Source organism: Eleutherodactylus coqui, chromosome 7 (genome assembly GCF_035609145.1).
Source record: "Eleutherodactylus coqui strain aEleCoq1 chromosome 7, aEleCoq1.hap1, whole genome shotgun sequence".
NCBI lineage: Eukaryota > Metazoa > Chordata > Amphibia > Anura > Eleutherodactylidae > Eleutherodactylus > Eleutherodactylus coqui.
In genome coordinates this window covers 218,208,264-218,233,456 of record NC_089843.1, presented here as the reverse complement: position 1 = coordinate 218,233,456, position 25,193 = coordinate 218,208,264, and the positions used below count along the sequence as shown (strand labels likewise).

The 25,193-nt window shown below is 44.6% G+C and overlaps 1 protein-coding gene across 3 annotated transcripts; it reads left to right on the top strand.

Annotated features, from left to right (window-relative positions):
- Positions 1-313: 313 nt before the first annotated feature.
- Positions 314-24,005, top strand: LOC136573158 (UDP-glucuronosyltransferase 2A2-like). 3 transcript variants are annotated; one of them, XM_066574391.1, is made up of 6 exons: positions 314-408; positions 15,000-15,148; positions 18,989-19,120; positions 20,536-20,623; positions 22,358-22,577; positions 23,637-24,005. In XM_066574391.1, the coding sequence occupies exons 2-6, from the start codon at positions 15,026-15,028 to the stop codon at positions 23,914-23,916; spliced, it is 843 nt and encodes a 280-aa protein (XP_066430488.1). In that variant the 5' UTR covers positions 314-408; positions 15,000-15,025; the 3' UTR covers positions 23,917-24,005. The 3 variants fall into 3 exon arrangements, with proteins under 3 accessions (XP_066430488.1, XP_066430489.1, XP_066430487.1); XM_066574392.1 differs by lacking the exon at positions 314-408 and adding an exon at positions 2,170-2,186; XM_066574390.1 differs by lacking the exon at positions 314-408 and adding an exon at positions 8,253-9,011.
- Positions 24,006-25,193: the final 1,188 nt, after the last annotated feature.

Sequence of the window (25,193 nt, the reverse complement as noted above, 5' to 3'; positions counted from 1 at the left end):
CAATGTGGAGGATGTACAGTAGACTGCGAGCTCTCTCGAGAAATGTGACCTACATCCACGAGCAGATATGTGATGGGATATTAAGGAGCAAGAGGCTCTTGGAGAAGCTTGGGTTGGCTTCCTATGACATTGTCCTCTCGGACCCAGTACTTCCATGTGGGGATCTACTTGCCGAGAAGCTACACGTTCCTTTTGTATTTACTCTGAGATTTTCGCCAGGCTCTGTGTTTGAGAGACTGTGTGGTAAACTTCCGACACCGGCTTCTTTCGTACCGGCAGCTACCTCTGAACTTAAGGCGCAAATGTGTTTCTTGGAAAGGGTTCAAAATGTATTGTCGTATCTTGTGCATGATCTGTTGCAGTTACTGGTTTGGAAGCAATGGGACAACTTTTACAGCAATATACTGGGTGAGTTCCAATAGAAAATACAGAGTTCACGGTTCTAAGGAACAAATAACGTTTAAGGCCCATTTACACGGAGCGATGATCGCTCTAAAGCGATCGTTTGAGTGATAATCGTTGCGTCTAAACACACGGCCATCGTGCACTTTTCGTGCACTGCTAGCTGATCGTTAAATTGAAGCCAGCCTAAAAATCATTGTGCGGTCTTATCAGGAGCGCATGCTGAGTTCTCTGTGGGTAGTGCTGATAGCATTGTTTCAGCTATTTAGCCCTTCGGAGAACAAAGGAGCTGAATGCAGATAAGAGCCCTCGGGCTACTAACTACATTCAGCTAAGGCTTCATTTGCACGCTAATAAGCTATTAAGTAGCTGAGTAGCTACTTAATAGTTTATGCAAAATGATCACTCAAAGCTGTCAGTCACACTGTCGTTTGAGCGATTTTTGAGCGATCATCGCTTCGTGTAAATGGGCTTTTATTGGAAAACCAGTCAGCAGAGATCTGTAGTAGTAATTTTCATGCATTACATTCAAGTTGAACAGGACCTGTCATGTGCTAATGTCAGCCGCATAACTTTGCAAGCTACAGCCCTACTCAGTCCAACTGTGCAGGTTCCATCTCTAATTCTCGTTTGTCCCTCAGCTGGTGGGTGGAGACAGAGCCACACTGGGATTATAAAGCAGCCCTGGCATGGAAACCTCAGGAGCCCACATAAAATATTGCCTCCCTAACACTTATATCGCAGAAAAATAGTGAAATTCAAAGCATGCTTTATCAGCCTCACCTGTGATTTTTGAGCGTCAGCGCTGCATTGTTTTCGCTAACACATTTCTGCCACTTACGTTTTTGCTGTGATTTTTTTTTGCGCAAAAATCAATAGAACTTTCTAATGTTAAAATCGCATCGCAACGCAAGTTTGTGCGTTACGATACAATACAAAAGGAGTCTCCATTGGGAAACATGGGAGAGAAAAAAAAAAACTAAAAAAAAAAAATCGCACATCGCAGAAAGGTATAGCATGCCACGATTTTGTGTTCTCACAACATCGCATCAGTGAAAACATCACTAATGGGAAGGAAACAATTGAAAATAATTGATTTCGTAAATCTGCTTTTTTACTGACTCGTCCGTGTGAAACCACCTTATGGTTGCCTTCAAAGGGCCAATTGTAAGGCTGCCTTCAGACGACTGTATATCGGCCAGGTATTCACGCCGGCCAGAGAGGAGGCTGGAAGAGCCAGGAGCAGTCCACTGAGCTCCCGCCTCCTCTCCACCTCCCTGCACTATTTGCAATGAGAGGGGGGTGGGGGTGGAGCTAAATTATGTGACCTAGCCCGCCCCTGTCCTGCCCCTCCCATTGCAAATAGTAGGGGGGGGAGCTCAGAGCACTGCTCCCGGCTCTTCCAGCCTCCTCCCTCTGCAGAGACGCCGTATATCGTCCAGGCGTGAATACCCGGCCGATATACGGTCGTCTGAAGGCAGCCTTAGACTGTATAGAAAGGGCCTGTTCACACGAGCGTATTTATGCAGCGCATTACGCATGCATTTTGCGCACATGTAGTGAATAGGACTCATTGATTTCGATGAGTTTCTTCACATGAGCATTTATTTTCACGTGATGTGAGTATTCACTGAATATTTTGGCACCACTTTAACTGGCCAGCGTGCGTTCTTTTTTGTGTGTGTAATTACTCAGTGTCTTTGGTCACACAAAAACATGCCTGACCTCTCTCCTCGGCATCTGTGCTGCAGCAGGTTGGCGCACACAGAAGCCATGGCAGAGAGGTCAGTGGTCAGACTGCACTGCTGCCCCCAGCTACAGGCTGGATGAGTAGAATGCTGCACGGACAGCGGGCCACATAAAATGAGGCAGCGGGCTGTATACAGTCCGCGGTCCTTTTGACTATACGGTATATGGGCCTTTTTTATGAAAACTAGTTACAAAAACGAGAAGTGACCTTATATGATCTGAAGAAAAGGTGAAGGATTAAAAGATACCGAACTTGGTTTTCAAGTGATTTTGTAATATGCTGAATCATTGTTAGTTGCAGTATCACTCCTACCTCAAAGCCTGGTGTGCCTTCTGTCCGTAGATATACGCTCTGCCCGCTGTCCTTTATACCATTAATATGCCTCTTTAGAGCAGTCACTAAGGGAAAAGAAAACCGCTAACATGCTCTTTTTTGCAGCGTGTCGGGTTTAGCTTGATACAGTTGATCCATACGAGATATAACAGCTGGGCTTTTAACCCCTTAGTTGCCACAGTCAATAGTGATTGTGGTATCTGAAAGGTTCCAGAAGGAGGGAGAACTCTTTGTGTCCCCTGAAATGTGATCAAATCAGGGTCTAATATGCTAAAGGTTTGTACAGCATAGGCAATATGTAGGTAGTGCAGTGTATTATGCAGGTGATCAAATGATCGCTTGTCTAAAAAACGTTCAAAAGAAAAATAAATAGGTTAGAAAAGATTTAACGTTCTTAACCCCTTAGTGACGTCATGCCTAAGTGGGCCTTTTATCCCCACATGGGTTGTGGACGTGACAGCTCGATGCTGTCGGCAGCCGACAACCTGGAGCTGTCATGGGGGCCACGATATCACATGAAAGAAACTAAAAAGTTAAAAGAAGTTAACGTTTCAGATCACCTCATGGATCAGATCTATGAGGGGAGCTGAGAGTACTCACATCTACCCTTCGGCGTTCTGGCCCTTCCAGGACCTGACGCCGCCTTCTGTGCAAGCCGTAGAACGTCACGCACTCAAGGCCGAGCGGTCCAGGAAAATTGAAATTTCCTGGCTCCTGAAGGTAGCTGGGAGACTGGAGATGTCACTAGGGACCGCTGAGACCATTCCGTAGCCCCATGATCGCCATTATCCAATGGATAACGACGATCACAAAGAGTAAAGAAAAAAAGTCTAAAAAAGTTAAAGTTTCAGCTCCCCTCATGGATCAGATCCATGAGGGGAGCTGAAAATACTCACCTCCATCTTCAGTGATGTCCCACAGCAATCTGGATCTGCCGTGAGCTTCATGCGCAGAAGGCCAGAGAGCCTGGCAAATTTAAAATCTCCCTGCACCCAGCTGTCCAAGATAGCCGAGTGCAGGGAGATGTCACCGGGGACCGCTGTATGTGGTTTCCGGTCACGTGATTGCCATTATCCATTGGATAACGACGGTCATGTAAAGTTAAAAAAATATTTCAAAAAAGTTTAAAAAGTTAAAGCTTCATCTCTTCATACAGATCGTATCCATGAAAGGAGATGAAATTACTTACCTAACTGAGGTCCCCCGATTTCCCCCCCGATTGGATCCTTATCTGTGGACCTTTCGCAGCTTCGGTGCATGCATCCATCAGCAATATGGCGGATGCATGTGAAAAAGTCAAGGATTGCCCAGGAAATTTAAAATCTTCCTGCTACTGGCTACCAAAGTTAGCCGAGAGCCTGTAGATGTCACGGGGAATGCAGTATGCGGTTCCAAGTCACATGATCGCCGTTATCCAATGGATAATGGTGATCACTTAAAAGTTAAGAAAAAAATTGAAGTTTCATCTCCCCTCACTGATGCGATCGGTGACAGGAGATGAAACTTCTTACTGGAGGCCTCCGCATTTGAACCCTGATGCGATCCTACTCCACAGATCTTCCCCAGCCTCTGCACATGCGCCCGCCAGCAAAACGCCGGACACATGTGCAGAAGCTAGGGAGGGCCCAGGAAATGTAAAATCTCCTTGCTCATGGCTACGAAAGTTAGTCGAGAGCCTGGAACAGTGACCGGTGCCTTTTGAGCGGTCCCGTGATAGAAAGCGATCTACCTTAGGCCGATCTCGCAAGAGAGGATAGGAATTGTGGATTTTGCAAGCGTTTGCCCGCTATTACGTAATAATGCATTGGATTGCACAATTCCGCTCATATTAGTAGGTTGGAATTACGTAATCCACTTGCAGAAAACAGAACGCAGCAGGTTCTATTTTATCGTTGCAGATACACCCGCAGCCCATATGCAACTACATTGTGTACGAGCTGCGGGGACCCGCGTCATTGCTAAGTGACACCGCGGGAAATATAAACAAAATAGCTGTACTGCGCATGACCGCCTCTGTGAATACGTAGTTATACGCAGTACATTACACGGTCGTACACAGCGCCATGGCCGGGCTCACAGCTGGGATCTTCTGCCTGGCCTCTGCAAGTGGATTTCACATACGGCCGTGTGAGCCCGGCGTTATCCAATTCGCTACCAGTAATACCTAATTTACAAGAGGTCCCCGGGAACGCTCGCCTTACTGCAGTTCCAGGAGCAGCTTGTTGAAAGCCTTCTGTTTGAATCCGCCGCGCCTCATCAAGCTTACGAAGCCTCACAGAGCGCCACTTTTTACAACCCATCCCTGCCACTGAAGCCAAGAAATACCCCCCCAAAATGTGCCAATGAGGAGGAGGGATCCCCGGTTTTATTGTCCCATGTGCCCATCCCAACCAGGCCTCCATAATTACCCCTGTCTTCGGACATACCACACAGTTAACATTATTACTTTTATCTAAGATTTAGAGAATGACAAAAAGGAGAGGGGGGGAGGGGATTATTTTTAGGGAGTCCATTTTTTTTCTGCAAAAGTGAGCAATGGGACCTGGAATTTATTCCGTTGTGCCCTGAAGTCCAACGGGTGTTCCCTCCATTAAAGGCCTAGTCATGTGTCCTGTAAGCAGATTTGGGCTACAATGGGTATGTTTCTGAGCACAGGACAAACAGGGGTATCCATTTCGGGGTGAAAGTCTTCAAATTTGTGCTGTACAAAGAAAACTTGTTTTTAAATTGACACAATTGCCAAAAAATGAAAATCGTAATTTTTTCCTTATGCTTTGCTTTGATTCATTTAAAAATTGTGGGGTCAAAATAGGCCCCCTATATGAATTCGTTAAGGGGTCTAGTTTTCAAAATGTGGAGGAGGAGGAAAAAGAGGGGTGGAGCAAAACCCGTACAGTTGTGTTTGTTGTGAAAAATGATACTGTAAAAGTGGTGAAGAGAGTGAAGTGGTAACTTCAATAATGGAGATGCTGCCTGACCAGATGATGCACCACTGGGGGGCGTGATGGAGTAAGAGAATAGGACTAAAACTGGCAGTGGAGAAGGCGCACCACTCCAGGTTAAAGCAAATAGGAAGTGACCAAAGGTTTGGGAAACTTCTTTTATTTAATAAAGTACGTGATCAGCTTATGAAAACGCGTTTCGGGGATAACCCCTTCGTCAGTTCAGCTGGTGTTTAAAACATACAAGCAATTGGTGGGTCCCAAAAGGGTTAATGATTAGATCTGTTTGCCTGTGGGGTGCGGGTCAGCCAGGGCAGGAGCAGGAGAACTTCTATTAAAATAATAAACTATACTTACTATACTTCAGGGCCACCAGGATCCAGAGCTGCAGCCCCGCTGTGGTCCTGGTGATTGTTGTGATAGATGATGTCACAGGAAATCAGATGACTGCTGCAACAAATGAGAGGTTTCAGCATCATGTTCCTGAGCTCCTGCTATCATGGTGCTCAGGATGTGAGCACCAATACCAGGAAAAAGAGTGGTGATGCTGCAGTCTCTTATTGGCTGCAGCAATCCCCAGATTTCCTGTGAAATCTTCTGTCACAGCAATCACTGGTACCACAGCGAGGCTGCAGCGCTGTATCCCAGTGGCCCCAGAGGGGTAAGTATTGTTCACTTTTTTATTTTAGTACAGGGGGTCCTATTGAAGCGGGGTTGACTAGAAACCAGACAATCTCTTCAATTAAAACTTCTTCGGGATGCCACTGGCGAACGTCAAATTTCCGTGCATAACAACCCAGCCAGTTTTCTTTAATTGCCATGAACAGACTATATTTCATGATGTTTGTGATGTTGGCTTCATATCAGTAGCAAACAAAGCTTTTAACCACATGCAGCGGGGTGCCACTGTGGGGAAGACCACGGGTAAACAAGATGGATGTCACGAGTGGCTCTGCGATCTCTCCCTGCAATGGCAGCAGAGGCCTGGCTCGGTCGCACACAGTGGCAAAAGGGTTACTACAATTAGCAATGGTGATTTGTCACGTGACCCCAGTACCTCTTTCTTAAGGGACTCAAAGGGTTAACTGAGAAATAATTGACACAAGTCCTGGTAGCTTTGATTTGCAAACTGGAGGTACTCAGTTTACATCAGCTTTTGTAGCATTTGAGAAAACAACAGGTAAAGTTCTTCAGTAATGGCAGAGGTATTACTTTGCATTAGACAATAGCGTTGTTCCAAATTTCAATTTAATACAATACAACTTAAAAACTCTCTCTTTCTTTTCTTCTAAAGGTACTCGGTAAGAATTCCCACAGTCCTAGTTATCTAGTTCCTTGAAGATTACTATGCAGTTTGTGAAGTTATTTTAGAAGTGGGCTTCTTTCACTTTCCCTGATTTTACTTTTGACAGTGGCTCATGCAACTCACTGTTGTGTAGATGGGTCCCAATCTCTCTCCTCCACACTGTGCTTGGTCCGGAAGCATGTAAATGCCTGTTTCTAACAATGGGCAACGTTAATCCTCTCCACACGGCTGTGCACCTCCTCTCATGTCCTACTCGACAACAACCTCCTCACTCTAACTCCTCCTTCTCTTCCTGTCTTAACCCCTGCACTTTCTCTCCACACTCCTCCCAACATCCCGCCTCACCCTGCTCATTTTCTCGCTCCTGGCTCTCACCTTTCCCCCACTACCAATTAGGGATAGAATAACAAGTAGCCAATCAGCAGCCAGCTGTTGCCAAGTTATTAGCTTAAGCTTGTGAAGAAAGGGGAGACAGCACCCTCTATGTCTCCTAAGAGCATATAGCTAGGTGTTGCAGGACTTGTGACTGTGTGGCTACCCTGTAGGAACCCCCTGGGCCACTACATACACACAAAAACAACAAACAGTTACACAAAAAAAAAACCCTTCAATTAAAATTGAAATTAAAGGGGTTTTCCCAGCAAATAATATTGATAACCTATCTTCAGGATAGCTCATCAATAATTCATCGGCTGGGGTCCATCGCTTAAGGACCCCATCCAATCAGCTGATCATGCGCATGCTATTAGTGTCACAACCCACAGGCGAGCGGAAGCAGTTATCTCTGACCCCTGTGTATTGGCCGCTCTTATAATTGCAGATCCAGCTGTCATTGATTTTAATGAGAGCTGCACCTGCAACTCTGAATTCTGGAATACACAGAGGTAGGAGCTAACTGCTTCCGCTCTATACCCCTGTATGTTATAGGACTGACAGCAGGCACATGATCAGCTGATTAGTCGGGGTCCTGAGCGGTAGACCCCAGTTGGTCAACTATTGATGACCTATCTTGAGGATAGGTCATCAAAAGTATATGCCCAGGAAACCCCTTTGATTTGATTTTTGGATTTTCAGAATTGCAGTCCACTCCACTTGAATCTCTTGCAGAAACATTACTAAGGGCTAATGTATGAGATAGGAGAATAGTCTAAAAACAGACATTATTCACAAACTACAGTATATGTTCTGGCACCATACCTCCCGCCTCCTCAGTGTCTCTATGGTAGACAGCTCCAAGGATAAGCCAAACCGTACCAAAGTTGCCCTGACATGTAGACATTCCATAGAAGCTGAACTAATAAGTAATTGTTCTGTTTGCTTAAAATACTAGAAAAATATTTAAAAAATTTGTACGGAAGCCAATGGACTCACTCGCCAAAACACCAAAAAAAACATTATATTAGGAGTAAACACTTGAAACATGGCTACCAGCACTGAAATATGTGCTGGGGACTGAAAAATCATTTTTCCCTCTAGTGTTAAGAACCTTTGGCTCCTCCCTGTGAAGTTTGTACTTTTCGGACTGCTACTCATAACTTCAGCTCACACTGAATCATCAACATGTTCCCTGCTGGAGCTTTTCGCTTGCTGCTGTCAATATGCTTCCTCAACACAGTCTCTGCCGGGAAAGTTTTGGCTTGGCCGGCGGACACCAGTCATTTTTTAAATCTGAGAATAATCTTGGAGGAATTGGCACATAAAGGCCACGATGTTACGGTGTTGGTTCACTCAGCCATGATGGTTACACTTACTGATAATACTTCACCTTTGAAGTATGAACATTTCTCAGTTCCGTTTACTAAAGAGAAGAATGAAAAGTTTTTGGATGAATTCTTAGCTGTGTGGATTTATGATGTGCCGAAAATGTCTTATTGGGAGTTCTATGAAGAAATGAAGAAGCTCACAGCGGGACACCTAAGAATACAAGAACACGTGTGTAATGGTGTGGTCAAAAATGAGTTGCTGCTAAAAAAACTAAAAGAGAAGAAGTTTGACGTTGTGATTTCAGACCCATTGGAACCATGCGGTGAACTTCTTGCTGAGCTGCTTGGTGTGCCCTTTGTCTACTCCTTCCGGTTTTCATTAGGCAACTCAATGGAAAGACTCTGTGGACAACTTCCAGCTCCATTTTCCTACGTTCCTGGCTCTATGGTGGAGCTAACTGACAAAATGTCTTTTGTAGAAAGACTGAAAAATATGAATTTTTACATATTTCAAGATATCTTATTTCATCTACTCTTTGCTGGAAAATGGGATGGCTACTTCAGTGAGGCATTAGGTAAGTATGAATGAGAATAGTGAGATGTGTGTATGAATGTTACTTAGGGTTATATTCACACTGCGCTTGGGTACATCCATGTTTGAAATGAGCTGCCAAATATATGCTCTAGACATATGTAGTTGTATGACTATACAGTTACATATGTCTGCGATTGGCTCCCAATGTAAAAAGACATATGCAGCGTGGTATATAGTTTGTGAGATACCCATAGTCAGCAACACTTTTCAACCCAAGTTGAAAAGAAAAACAGTGTATCGACACATATTGGCCAGTTATATACCAAAAGGACTTACTTTTAGCTATACAGTACAAATCTATGGGCATGTTGGCGAAAAATGTGAGAGCACCTATAAGTGCAGAATCCAAGAAGAATGTAAATAAATCCTAATCAAGTCGGGACGCTAGTAGGAATATGTAGAATTCGAAAATGTGTGTATAGTATTAGTGCAACATAATTCAAGATGGTATTTGATGTATTAGCTAGTAGAGATGAGCGAGCACGCTTGGTTAAGGCAGTTACTCGAGCGAGCAATCGCTCTTCTCGAGTAACTGCATACTCGTCCGAGAAAACGCAGGGGGGTGGCGGGGAGCGTGGGGGGGGGGGGGGGGGAGAGAGATCTCTCTCACTCTCTCCCCCACTTCCCCTGCTCCCCCCCCCCCCCGCATTTTCTCAGACGAGCATGCAGTTACTCGAGAAGAGCGATGCTCACTCGAGTAACTGTCTTAGCCGAGCGTTCTGGCTCATTTCTATTAGCTAGTCATATTTTGTAACTATTTTCATCCTTACCTTCCTTGTCAATTTTAAGTGAAATTGTGGTTTGGGCCTTTCAAGGGAATTTACAATACTTCTATTATTTATGCACAACAGAATCATTGCTCTATTGAACTCTATTATATATGTTTTGTGCCCTTCTCAGCGATAAAGCTATAGCACTAGGAGGCAATCAGTTGGTACAGTGCACACAGTTGGCTTAGACCTATACGGGGGCATCCAGTGTGATTTCTGATGCTCAGCATCATTATACAAGCTAAATGACCAAAATAATAGAGTTTACAGACAGGGTCATTTTTAAACAATTTCTGATATACTGAACTAAGTTTATTGCATAGATACAATATGAAAAATCCAAGCTTACTACGTAGCTACTGTGACACAACCAAGCTTATAGCATAGATATGGTAACAGAACTAAGTTTACTATATAGAAAAGGAACTAGAACCAAACTTACTACATAAATGCAGTAACAGAACTAATCTTACTACATGGGATATGATAGCAAAAACAAGTTTACTATATAGATGCAGTACCAGAATCAAGAATCAGAACCAAACTTATAAACACAATACAAGAACCAAGGTTACTACATAGATCCGATACCAGAACCAAGCGTATGACAGACACGTTAAAAGAACCAAAGTTACTACATAGATCCGACACCACAATACAAGCCATGTGGAAGCAATCAAAATCTGCTCCTTCATATAAGGCGGAAATTTTCTGCAACAAATCCACTGTGATTTTTGGGCAGCACGCCTATTTATGTTGTAGATTTCTGCAGTGGAATTTAACCCTTGCAATACAAGGGTTAAAATCCACAGCAGACCTGCAAGACAATCTACAGCCAAATCTGTATTATTTTGGTTCAGATTTGACTATTTGCTGTGGGTTTTTCGCTGCTGTGAAGTAGCCCTTATACATAAGGGCTACTTAGTAGCCCCGATAAAGCCGCACGAGATTTCTGCTTTTGAGATGTACAAATATGGACCCCATTCTTTTGAATGGTGTCATACGCATAAGCAATGTTTTACCGCATGGCACCGCAATGTGATGCGGGAAACAAATCGTGGCATGTTCTATCATGCTGCATAATCTCGTGTTGCAGCCCCATTGTTTTCAACGGGGCAGGCCGCAGCATCGCCGGCCCCACTGGAAGCAATGGGAGAAACTCTGCAATCCTCTGCCGGGGCTGTGACAGCCATCCTGGAGTATCCTTGGATCTCCAAAGTGATGGGAGGCTGTTTTCCTATGAAAATGCCTTGCATCCCTGGGAATTTCACATGGTGGGGAGCGCAATATGGGGATGGAATTCACGGCCCCCTATCATGCTCGCCCGTGTGAAGTTAGCTTAAGTTGAGTTAAATATGTGAGTAGTTTGTGTGGCCATGGGCCTGTGATAGACATGATGATAAGTCAGTGTAAAATGTCTATCGATTTGTACTAAACTAGACGTATTATGTGTGTTTTGTGACTTCAGCCTAATGTGGAACTCTGCTGCATAAGGAAAGAGTTAAATCACAGTGTTATATGTTATTGCTTGTATTCAATACTGAGTGTTTCCCCAGTCCTTTCCCATCCCCCACACAGAATCTTCTCCATAATCCAGCTCACAACAAAGAGATACAAACATGTGCTCAAAACTGAAAGTACATAAGACAAAGACTTGCTTATAGATTGGACTTGAGAGAAGGTGGGCAGGAAGGAAGGGGGATTCTATATGATCCGACAAATGAGAATTCTATATGTTACTGATGTAATCTGTTGCACGCCCATTAAAGGGCAGGTGTTATGCTTTACAATAAAAGGGGCCGTCTGGGTGTTTCTGCCCAGAGAGCCATTTTGGATATGAGACTGATAGCTTGTGTCTGATCTGGTCGATTATGTGTGCACACTATACAATTTGGAGACTACAAAATACCCCGAAACCTGCTGGAGAAAACCAATGTCCAGTTCAGGCCGTGTGGTAGTGTCAACCCTGGGTAGCCACCCAAACCACTAATTGTAATCTGGAATTGTTTGGGGCTCTGGAGGCTGAGCCTGCTTTTGTAGTCGAACCAAGACTGCCGTGCTGTGTCTTCTCCTGCCACTGTTTTTATCTGTTGTTCATCTGCAATGCTGCCCAACTACTCTCCACTGATGTCAAGACAGTGCCACAGCTGAACAACAGTGACAGCACTGAAGGTAGAGGTTACTGAGCAAATGCCCAGTTTACCCCCCAACGCCGGAATTGATGTCATATCAGGCACATGACAGACTCAAACAGAACTAGACAGACCCCCATAGGCTATAATGTTGTCAGTCCAGCTTCCAGCATGCTGCCCAAACTCTTCCTGGACTAGTTAGTGCAGCATGTTGCACTATTTTGTGTGGGAGCCGAACCTGCTCCGTACACAGCGGGTGTCAGTTGTCTCTGACACCAGACACCCAACAGCAATAGCTGCGATCAAAGAGAATTCTGATCGTGCCTGTTAACCCTTTAAATGCTGCTGTCACTTGTAACAGCGGCATTTAAATGTCCTGATCGGGACTTGGAAGTCCTGAACAGCCTCACCGATGGTTTGGTGTCATGGCTGCCTGGGGACTTCCGAATGTTTCCAGGGCTGCCACGATCGTTTGCCTATTAAAGACGTGCCTGTGGCCTAATCTTTAATAGACAGCTTGTTAAAATATAGTATAAGCCAACAATCACAGGTTTTAAGTCCCTTACGGGAACTAATAAAAAGGGTAAAATGAAGAGATTTTTTTTTTTAGTTCCTATAAGAATTAAAGTTCTGCATGTAATTATTGTCATTGCTGCACCAGTATAAAAAGATCTAAGCAAAAATCTAAGTGCATAATGATACAAAATTTCAATATTAGTGGTAAACTAAGGCAAACATGGCTGTATAAGAAATAAGAGACTAAAAGTAAAAAGAGGAAGAGTGGGAAAGGAAAAGAAGGAAAAGAGAGAGAAAAGTGGGGCATGACTTTGTGAAGATGGCTAAAGACAGTTGTGGTTGCGCATGGGCTATCCACGGGCCCCGTATTTTGAGAAATGCTGGTTAGGTCTCTGCTGCTGCAGTATACGGGGTCTTCCAAGCACGAGCAATTGTTTGTTTGTTCGTTATGCATATAAAAATAATTTTCACACTATGTGTTTGCAGAATGAACTTGCGCGCTTCGGCAAATTTACGTACCTTTTGGCACATACGAGGCATGTTCATTTGTGCCACAAACAAAGATGCACCGATTAAAGTGTCTAATTAGTCTAATGAGTTTCTGATGTGTTCTTTGTCCTGCGCAATTACGCAGTGTTTCACGTATCTCCTAGTGTATTTTGCGCGCATGTACACATCCCCATTGACTTCCATAGGGACTTTGGGTGCGCACATGCGCAGTAAAATAGAGCTTGCTGTGCATATTTTTGGATGACCGCAATGAGCAGGAAAAATACGCAGACGTGAACAAACCCATTGAAATTAAAGGGGTTGTCCCGCGCCGAAACGGCTTTTTTTTTTTTCAATAGGCCCCCCGTTCGGCGCGAGACAAACACAAGGGATGGGTTAAAAAAAAAAAAAGTTTAGTACTTACCCGAATCCCCGCTCTGCGGCGACTTCTTACTTACCTTACCAAGATGGCCACCGGGATCTTCACCCACGATGCACCGCGGGTCTTCTCCCATGGTGCACCGTGGGCTCTGTGCGGTCCATTGCCGATTCCAGCCTCCTGATTGGCTGGAATCGGCACATGTGATGGGGCGGAGCTACGCGATGACGCGTAGAAGGGGGCAGAGCCAGAACGCCGCTCGTGCCGAGACCCAAAAGAAGGGAGAAGACCCTTCTGCGCAAGCGCGTCTAATCGGGAGATTAGACGCTGAAATTAGACGGCACCATGGAGACAGGGACGCCAGCACCGGAGGGGGTAAGTGTATAACTTCTGTATGGCTCATATTTAATGCACGATGTACATTACAAAGTGCATTAATATGGCCATACAGAAGTGTATACCCCCACTTGCTTTCTCGGGACAACCCCTTTAATGGGTTCTATTCTCTGCATATTGTGTGCACAAATTTTGCAGGTGCCGATACACCCATGTGGAGGTGGCCTTATGACAGGGAAGACTGAAGGCTGTTGAACATCAGGACCAGAGAGGGCAGGAGCTTCAAACAGAATCCTGGATTTTCAGCAGCACCGTAACTGATTTAGAACACTTTTTCCAGTTTGATAACTTTGCTCTGCACAATCTGAACCATGTGAAGGCTAATAGACCTAGACTTCTCAAAAAAAAGTCACTTACTTTCCACAACACGGGAGGGAAAGTGAAATTCTCTGAGCTAGTTTAATTGTTCATACCAAGAAAGATTAGTTAGTCAGACAGACAAACAGACCAACCAAATATGAAAAATATGCTAATTCAAACTGAAAGGACTTTCCAGACATTAACACATGGGTTTAAGGGGGCTGTCCGGGCATTATAACAACTTTTTAAAAATCGATCCAACTCTGTTACAATAATCCTCAGACCCGGCGATCCAGCGCTGCAACACATGTCCGTCCCGGTTATTGTTGTGAAACAGCTACCATCTGACTGCTGCAGCCAATCAGAGGCCACAGAGGTTAGATGTTGTTTTGACCAGGTATACCAGGGGAATGGCACCTGTCCACTGTGACGTCTGATAGGCTACATTGGTCATGTGGTAGCTGTTCCCATTCTGGAGAACCATGGGACTGCAACACTGGACCACTGGCGTTTGAGGGCAGGTAAGTAGCGCTATTTTTATTAATTTAACAGAGTTGTATCTATGTTTAAAAAGTTGTTATAATCCCCGAACACACTGGCATAACTATAGGGGATGCGGTTGCATCCGGGCCCCGGAGCCTTAGGGGGCCTATAAGGCCTCTCTTCTGAATATAGAGAGCCTAGTACTATGAATAAAGCATAGTTACAGGTTTTGCATTGGGGCCCAAGTGCTTCAAGTTACGCCTCTGCCTTAAGGGGTTAAGAGAAGTTGGGGGGCCCCAAGATAAACTTTTGCACCCAGGCCCATGGGCCTTGAGCTACGTCCCTGCCTGGACAACTCCTTTTATGTAGCCCCAGGGTTTTTGTTTTACCTGGAACTTCCATCTATAATTTTTCTGGTTGTCCACTAAAGGTATCATTGATATGAATGTGATCCCGTACCTATTTAATACATGTCCTCACTAATTTGTATTTTCTTTTATTAGGTCGCCCAACAACATTGTGTGAAATTATGGGGAAAGCTGAAATTTGGCTCATTCGCACATACTGGGATTTTGAGTATCCACGACCACTCCTGCCTAACTTTGAGTTTGTAGGAGGCCTGCACTGTAAACCACCAAAGCCTTTGCCAGAGGTAAGTGCAACTCTGAGGGCCCATTCACAAAGATGTATTACCTTTCCTTGTGCTGTCTATGATCAATGGTCCGTGTGAAGAAAGTCATGGCATGACCTATTCTGATCCGTATCACAGACCCGATTTAAAAAAAAAAAAGGTTTGGTGTTAGCCAGTAGAATAAAGTGTGATTGTTCTCAGTGAGAAGAACCAAGTAATCTTGTAGATATGATACCTTTTAATGGCTAACAAAAATGCATGATGCTACAGCGAGCTTTCGGGATATCACCCCCTTTGTCAGGCTTTTGTATGAAACTAGTTAGGATGGCGCCTAATTATACCATACAGATGAAGAGGGGAGGGGGACACACTCCTCTTGATCTAAATAAATGTTACACATAGAAATTTGAGACTGTTTTGCACTCAAAACTTAAAACAACATACAAACAGAGCTGAGACATACATCATAAATCAGTCCACTGAGCTCAGGACAGTTTTATGATGTGTCTTATCTTTCCTTCAACCTGCACATGGAAGGAGATGCAGCACCACCTAGTGGATGGCAACAATTATGTGCCATCCTAACTAGTTTCATTTAATAGCCTGACAAAGGGGGTGATATCCCGAAAGCTTGCTGTAACATCATGAATTTTTGTTAGCCATTAAAGGTATCATATCTACAAGGTTACTTGGTTTCTCTCACTGAGAACAAAGACCCGAATTGGACATGCAATGGCTTGTGCTGTCCAATGTGAGTTGCAAGAACCTCAGGCGCAACTTGTATACACAAATGTTAATGGGCTCTGACTTTCCTTATGCACAAATTAAATTGTGCAAAATGAAATATATGGACATTGTATGTCAAAAAATATAGTAACATTCCTTTGATTAAGCATCAAGCTTACAGCCATATGGTTCCCATAGACTCATACTAGAGAACAGATAGAAAGAGTTAAATAACTCAGTAAGAGGCTAGAGAAAAAAATTGGACAAATAGCAGTGTACAGCTGCACTGACATGAAGTAGATACAGTATATTGAGTTGTGCAAGCACTGGAAGAGACGGGGAGTGGGCCACACAGCTCACAGGCAGGGCTTCAGTGCTACAAGCACTGACATCAGGAGTCGGGGAAGGCAGGGATTGAGAGGAGGGGGAGTGGAGACTGGCCTGAGGCAGTGAGTCAGGGAGCTCCAGGCACCGCGCAATTGATTTGAGACCAAGAATTCACTCTCTGAGTTTGGGCACAGACGTGTGTATGGAACATGTTCCCTTTAATGAAAGAATATTACAGAATTGTAAATGAGACGCACAAAGACTGTTAGAGGAGCATAACTTGTCTCACAAGTTAGGTACGCTTTAACCCATTAAGGAACAAGCACTACAAATGTATTGAGCTTGGTCCTGGGCTTTAATTTTGGCTGATAGTTAAACTACGGCGCAGGATTAAAGCTCCTGTAATCTAGCAAGAGCAGGTCGGGTCTTTGGCTGTTAGTCCCAGCAAAAGGCCCTGGAGGATAAGGCAGAAGCGCTTTTTAACTGCTTTTGCCTTCTTTCTTGCAGGCTACATAGTGCTCAATGAGCGCTAGAGCGCTACATAGTGAAGAAAGAAAGTGAAGGTACCACTTCCGCTTTTTGACTTGGCGATCATGTGACCGACGGGTGTAACTTGCTACAGCACTACAGGGGGATGTGAAGAGAAAAAAGTTTGCTAACGCGTTAGCAAAATGTGATTGTTATCAGTAAGAAAGACCAAATAATTGTGTAGCTACAATAACTATTAATGGCTAACAAAAATACATGATGTTATAGCGAGCTTTCAAAACTACTTAGGGTTCTTCGTCAGGCTTAATGGAATAGATCCGAAGAAGCATGCATTCATACATATAACAAGGCACAGACATGAATGTGATTAAGTTACACCTAAAACAATACCAGAACAGGATGAATGGAGGAGTAAATACTTAATTAATCCAATGATAAGGATGTGAAAGTTTAATGTCTCTAAATTGGTGTTAGGGGGTCACCAGGCCTGTGTGTTATCTGTGCTATAGATTTCTCATAGTCTCCAATGATGCATGAAGCCACTTGCAATATTGATTCCTGTCTTGAGAGTGTCAAAGATGGTTATAAACCTATAATCCCAAATCCTTCTATGACGTTGAGATTTGAAGTTGCCTTTCAATATAATAACTTTAAAGGGGAACTTCAAATCTTAACGTCATAGCCCTATATGGCATGCAAAAACAACGCTGCAAAAATAATTTTAGTAGCTGAAGAAAATAAAAATAGGGCAGTAAAACCACCACATGGGTAAAATCAATAAAAAGTATCCTTTAGGACTAAAACACCCGGGTCTTTAACTTGTTAATGACGCGGCCCCCTTTTTTTTCCATTTATTTTTTTTCAATTATTTTCTGCCATCATCTTGTGCGCGCAATAACTTTTTTATTTTTCCGTCAACGTAGTTGAGCGAGGGCTCATTTTTTGGGGGATGTCCTGTAGTTTCCGTTAGTACAAATTCAGAATACATACGACTTTTTGATTGCTTTTTCTGGAAGACAGGATGACTGAAAAAGTGCATTTCTGGCGTTCTTTATTTTTTTTTTTTCGGACGACGTTCACCGTGCGGGGTAAATAATGTATTTTTATTTTATGATTTAGATTTTTTAATTACAGATATGGCAAAAGGGGGGTGATTTCAACTTTTATTACTTTTTTTTTTTTACAATAAAAAACTTTATTGATCTTTTTTTAACTTCTCTTTTAAGCCTCCCTGGGGGACTACAACATGCGATGCTTTGATCGCTTCTGCAGTAAGACGCAATGCTATAGCATTATGTCATACTGTAATTTGAAAGGCAGCCTATCAAGCCACCCCATGGGGATGGCTTGATAGGCAGTCTCCTAAGGCAGCCTGTGGCTGACACCTGCACAGGGAGGGGGGGTGTATGGGACACACGGTCGATTGCAGCTATTGCTCGTGGGTGTCATCTGTAGTAAACAACTGGCGCCCGCGCTGCATAAAGAGAGGTCGCCCCGCGACCTCTCTTCATACATACCCTGACGCTCCAGGATGTAAATGCACGTCCTGGAGCGGGAAGGGGTTAAAGGGTTAAAACTGCGAACTTTGATATGGTATAGCTAAGTTTTATGTTTAATGAACATATTGAATATACAGTTAGTCCCCTACTTGCGAACAGGTTCCGTTCCAGGAACCTGTTCGCAAGTCGAACATATGCTTGTATGGAGCGGAATCGCGGGTGGATCCCGCTCCATACAATGTCGGGTGCCGGCTGTTCTTCCAGCGGACACCCAGCGGCAGTAGTTCCGACGAGACGCGCCGCTTGTCAGAACTGTTAACACTTTAAATACTGCTCTGACAGCGGTACTTAAAGTGTTAACAGTTCTGACGAGCGGCGTGGCTCGTCGGAACTGCTGCCGCCAGGTGCCCGCTGTAAGAAACAGCCGGCACCCGACATTCAGGGGGCCCGTACAGCGTCCAATGATGAGATCGCGGGACGCTGTGTGGTTGCTAGGCAGCTGGGGACCTCCTGAAAGGCCCCAGGGCTGCCTATGCAGAGTGCCCATCAAGCGCACGGCTTGATAGGCACTCTGCATAGACAGCCCTGGGGCCTTTCAGAAGGCCCCCAGCTGCCTAGCAACCGCGATCCGACCGGACAGGCTTCTATCAGGCTGCCCGGTCCCTGCACAGTATGATGTCATGCCATAGCATGACATCATACTGTGCAGGACAGATTGTTCGTATCTTGCGAAATTGGTAAGTCGAATGTTCGCAAGTCGGGGACTATCTGTATTGTTTGCAATATAAAATTGTAACTAAAAACATTTTGTTCATTGAAGGATATGGAAAAGATTGCTCAGAGCTCAGGAGAACACGGGATGATTGTATTCTCACTTGGCTCTATGGTGAAAAACTTGACAGATGAAAGAAGTAATGTGATTGCTGCTGCTCTGAGTCAGTTGCCTCAGAAGGTAAGGAACTCATAACTGTCGTTATAAAGGTCCTGCTGTATGTATATGTGTGTATGCCTATATATGTATATATGGTCTTATTTTCGGGGAAACACGATATTACAGAGAGCTGTAACTCACTCCAGGTAAATCTACTGCTCTTCTCTGCAGTGAGGGGCAATGAAACAAGCAGCTACTCAGAGAGAAGGTGAGAGCGGTACTGTTGTATCTTGTCTCCACCAGAACTATGGGTGGAGACAAGGGTTTGTCCAGGGGGAGTATAATGGAACGCCCACAGCTGCCAACTGGCTAACTCACATTCCTCGCGGCTCCTGTCATTCTCCCCCGCCTCCCTCTTCCCCCGTCTAACATAATATTACCTTGCACCTCCTGTCAGTGTTCCTGCCGCTCTTCCTTCTGTCATCCTGCCTCCGGCACTGCCTTCCCACCCTGGCACTCTCCATGCCAGCCTCCCATTAGCGATGCACTCTCTCCAGCCCTGTCAGTCTCCCCCATCAGCAGCGGTGTAACAGCCCGTCAGCAGTCACTTTCCCCGGCGCTCTGCCTTCTCCCCTCCCTGCTCCAGCGCTGTCGGTCCCCCACTATGACTCTTCCCGCCGGCCTTCCATCAGTGATGAACTGTCTCCGGTGCTGTCACTCTCCTCCATCTTCGGCTGTCTAATAGCCCATCAGCTGTGACTTTCCCCGGTGCTCTGACTTCTCCCCTCCCTGTCCTGGAGCTGTCCGTACCCTGCTGTGAATGTTGCCGGCTGCGCTGGTCTCATCAGCGCTGCTATATCAGCTTCTGTCCGGGTGGCCAGCCCCTGCAGCAGGCCCTGCTGTCTCCTTGTCCCCCGATGACTGTCAGTCCCTGTCTTCTGCCGCCGTCAACATTAACGGCCCTGCTCTCGCTCTCCACGTCCCCCCACCTGGTGTAAACCACTGTCGGCAAGTTAGCCAATCAACAGCTGTGGGCATTCACTTCCGGTGGAGACAAGATACAACAGTACCGGTGAGAGCTATGTAGTATTGAGTAGGTGTGGCTATGCAGCCTCTAAAAAGGAGAGCAAAGGTGGAGCTGAGCTTGTTAATAGGAGAGACCAGTTTATCAGTGCTGGGAATACCCCATGCAAGAAACTTGAAAGTAGGAGAGCCTGTAAACAAAGTATGAAGCTTTCTAAATGCAGAAGAAGAAAAACTCAATGCAGAACCACAGATAAGTGCAACATTATGTTTTCTGCAGGGACTTAGTAAGATATGTGTCTATTGATTTTTCATGTACAAAGGTTTCTAAAGCCTTTAAGGTTCTTAGCACAGATTTTGGTGACATTGTGTGAGCCCACCTAACATGTACAGCGACCTCACTCAGATAGGCCTACTCTACACATTATACCCAAGGGACCCATACATATATAATCATTTTGCTATATGAACAGGTTATCTGGAGATACCGTGGCAAAAGACCATCTGCATTAGGGAAGAACACGGTGTTGTATGACTGGATACCACAGAATGATCTCTTGGGTAAGTTCTAAAGACACATACTAATGCTGCACATATATGCCAAGAATTAAAGCTCCTAAATGCTGCCAGAGGTTTATGCTGATAGTTCTGCAATCACTTTTCCATAATTCTTAAAATTACTTCAGCAGGTATAATTATGACTTGTTCAATGGGAAAACCAGCTCTACATTACAGAAGAACTAGTTCTAAATTGTCTCAGTAATCATCATACAGAATTCTGAGAAACTTTTTTTTACAGTATATACACTACATGCAAACAGGGTGTTACATGCAGAGGTATTAAAGGGGTTGTCTCGTGAAATCAAGTGGGGTTCAGCACTTCTGTATGGCCATATTAATGCACTTTGTAATATACATCGTGCATTAATTATGAGCCATACAGAAGTTATACACTTACCTGCTCCGCTGCTAGCGTTCCCGTCGCCATGGATCCGTCTAAATTCGCTGTCTTCTGGCGTTTTTAGACGCGCTTGCGCAGTCCGGTCTTCTCCCTGGTGAATGGGGCCGCTCGTGCCGGAGAGCTGGTCCTCGTAGCTCCTCCCCGTCACGTGTGCCGATTCCAGCCAATCAGGAGGCTGGAATCGGCAATGGACCGCACAGAGCCCACGGTGCACCATGGGAGAAGACCCGCGGCCATCTTGGTAAAGGAAGAAAGAAGTCGCCGCAGCGAGGGGTTCGGGTAAGTAATAAACTTTTTTTTTTTTTTTTTTTTAACCCATCCCTTGGGTTTGTCTTGCGCCGAACGGAGGGCCTATTGAATAAAAAAAAACCCCGTTTCGGCGTGAGACAACCCCTTTACCGCCAAATAAACGTTCAGCGTGATACATGTGTTTAATGTGCAGAACGCTTCTTCAGCTAAGTTCTAAAGACACATGCTAATGCTGCAAAGACAATCATGTGTCGTATATGTATACTAAGAATGAAAGCTCCTAAATACCGCCAGAGGTTTTCATTCATAGTTCTGCCAGATCCCTTTTCCATCATTCTTAAAATGACTACAGTAGTTATAATGATGATTCTCTCAGTGGGAAAACCAGTTTTGCAGAAGGACTAGTTCTGGATCGTCTCAGTAATCATCAAACAGAATTCTGAGAAGCATTGCTTTTCTTCTAAAATCAGAAATATTGCACTAATCATGAGTCATCGGCAGAGTAGGGGACGGGTGGCGGCTGGCGAGTGAAAGGGAGAGGCAGAGGAAATGTTTTGACAGGGTCGTTCCAGAGTTTGCAATGGTTCCTGTGATTACTTGTTCTGCCATTAGGACATGACTGTGTTCTCTACTGAACATGCAAAAGGGCGGAAATGTGAAGCGAAAGGCGGATCAACCTATTTCTGTAAACGTTGCTGAATAGTTCAGCTGGTAATGAAAATACACAAAAGTTTGTTTAGGAATCTTGCATTGCCGTTATTGCAGCAACCTATAGAGGAAAATCGAATGAACCGTACGATGAATGCCATAAAAAAATCCCCAAAAACTGTAGCTCTTTTTTGTTTGGCATTAGACCCCTCCCCTGGCGGGGGGCGGGGAAGAGCAGGGAGAAACGCAACTCACCGCTCCCCCCCCGCCGGCACCCGAATCTTTTGAGACGAGCGGGCAGGTACTCGCATAAGGCACTGCTCACTCGAGTAGTTTGCCTTAGCGAGTACGCTCGCTCATCTCTAGTTATAATGGGACTATTACTTACAGCAATAATCTATCACTGAAACAGTATCATTAAAATGTCCTCTTTTTAGGCCATCCAAAGACCAAAGCCTTTATAACTCATGGAGGGACTAATGGAATTTATGAAGCCATCTATCATGGAGTGCCTATGGTGGGAATTCCACTATTTGCTGATCAGCCAGATAATATTATTCATATGAAGACCAAAGGCATGGCGGTAATGCTAGACATCAACAAGATGCAGAGCCAAGACTTGGTGGATGCCGTCAACACCGTTATTAATGATCCAAGGTAGGATCTTCATGAGAAAGTTTAATATTTACATATTCTTAAAATAAAAAATTCACAAACACACTGGTATAGGTGGACTAACAATGATCAAGGTCATGGGGTCACTGTAATGTCCAGCAGAGAGTGGACCAGTTGGGTTAACATTGTGGCAGGTTTGGCTTAGGGCTAAATTGGAGTCTAAGGCCGCATGCACACAGGCGGGCCAGATTCCGCAGCAGAATCTGACCCTGTGCCCGACTGGCATCCACGCTACCTGCTTTTCTTTTTCTGTACTATGGATGGTCTTTGTGGCTCGACGTCGGACGTGTGCAGTACAGATTTTTTTTTTTTTAAACTCCTGCTGTTCCCGTGGTATCCGCAATGTCAATTGCAGACAGGCTGCAGGAACCGCAGTACAATGGAGCATGCAGCGATTTTTCATTCGCGAGTGGAAACCGTGCATACTACGAAGGGTTATTGCTGCAGAATCCGGATGTGGGCACCCGCTCTGGATTCCGCAGCAAAAATCCACCAGTGTGCATGAGGCCTTAGGGATATTATTTCTTTACCTGGGAACTCCCTCCTCTCATCTCCTGGGACATGACTATTTATGTAAGTCTCTTACATAAGCAGAAGAGAGTGACATCAGGTTCGGCATCGACATTCTCTTTAAGCCATAGATGGTATAAGATGGGTGGGTTTATAGAGGTGACCCTGGGGGCTGAAATGCTAGAGGTAGGCCCACTGGACCAATCAAAACTAAGTATACTGTACTTATTGATTGATATACTGGTGCGAACGGTTCAGATGACAGGTTCCCTTTAAAGGGTTGGAAAAACATGGCTGCTCTCTTCAAAACACAGCGCCACCCTTGACCGTGGGATGTGTTTGGTAGTACAGCTTAGTTCCCATTCACTTCAATGGAGCTGAGTTGCAATACCACACAACCCAATGGTGTTTGGAATAGAGCAGCCAGGTTTTTCTCACCCTGGACAACCCCTTTATGTGCAATTATTGAAAAATGTTTAATTTGGGGAAACAAAACACAAATTTTAGTTGTTCCAACATTTTATCTTTTAGTTATAAAGAAAATGCCCTGAGAATATCACAGATCCACCATGACCAGCCAGTGAAACCACTAGACAGAGCGGTCTTTTGGATAGAGTTCGTCATGCGTCACAAGGGAGCAAAGCACCTACGACCAGCAGCGCACGATCTAACCTGGTACCAGTACCACTGCCTGGATGTCATTGGTTTCCTACTGGTCTGCCTCTTCATCATCATCTTCATCATCATGAAAATCTTCTCATTTTGCTGCAGAAAATGCCGTCCGGCCAAGAGGAAGCAGAAAAAACATTAGCGGCATTAATCTCCTTCTGCGTGGGTTACTGGTGCCAACTTGGTTTACAATCACTATCCTATTAAAGAAGAACTACCCAAAGAATTAAAGAGCTTGTCTGAGTTATCCATTTGTGTCTAATGCATCTGTCATCCCAAAGGATTATTGGCCACCGCTCTGTTCAGCATCGCTGTGTACTATATGGTGCACACAACACTAGAAGTACTCTGTAAGTAACAGTAGTTGTTAAATACGCCCCATGATAATACCCAATCCATCAAGAAGCATTAATGGCATCACAGCAGTCTGACTGCAGCTTCCATTAAGGCTGGGCTCAGATGGCTGTAATTCGCCGCATGCTACCTACGGGAAGCGCGTGCGGCGCACGGTAAGTGCACAATGGCATTGTGTACTTGCTGCTAATAGCGATGCACTATCTTGGCATGTATGCGCCTGTAATACGCGCCCAGATAGAACAAGCTGCGATTTATCTTGCATGCGTATTTCGCGCAATTCGTTTGAGTGGCAACGTGGCAGATTGATACGTTGTAACAATACGTTCGTGTGAGCGAGCCCTGATAAATGGGAATGAAGGCCAGAATCTAATTGGTTGTCGTGAGAAGCAGAAACAAATATTGGTTAGAGAATAGTTTTTGGGAAGAGTACAGAAAAAAAAAAATAAGACAAGAAACTCATTTCATCCATGCAAGACCAAAATTAGGGATCGCCGTAGGAAAATAGCCCTTCTAATGTCTGACACACCATAGTTTGCTGTACATGAACATATCGCGTACCCCACCACTTCATAGGTGGGTCGTTTGAGTTTTATTCCCCCCCCACCTCCCCTTATATAAATCCGGGCTGCTCTCAGAGTCTATTCTGGTTTTCTGCTTGAACCCTGATGGCGTGGGACGCGGTGTGACACTGGATGGAACTATATACACATGTGTAGCTCTGTGCAAGACAAGTGTGGAAAAAATGCTGCGAAGTAAGAATGCTTTCAAAGATAGAAGTTTTAATGGCACTCAGAACTGAACACAATTTAGCAGGATAGGGGGGTTACTACTTGCTAGATCCCCATTACTTGTGCTGCTGTTGGACGTAAGGGAAGCGTTGATTGTGATTCTTAATCTGTTTTCCCTTAGTCGTAGCAGCACAAGCTTCCTACCCTTTTATTTGTGATAACACATTATAGAAGAGGAGTTCTGCCCCTATATACCCTGTTTCCCTGAAAATAAGTCAACATACCCTGAAAATAAGACATAGCAGGATTTTTTGGGTAGGAGTGGTGGGAGGCG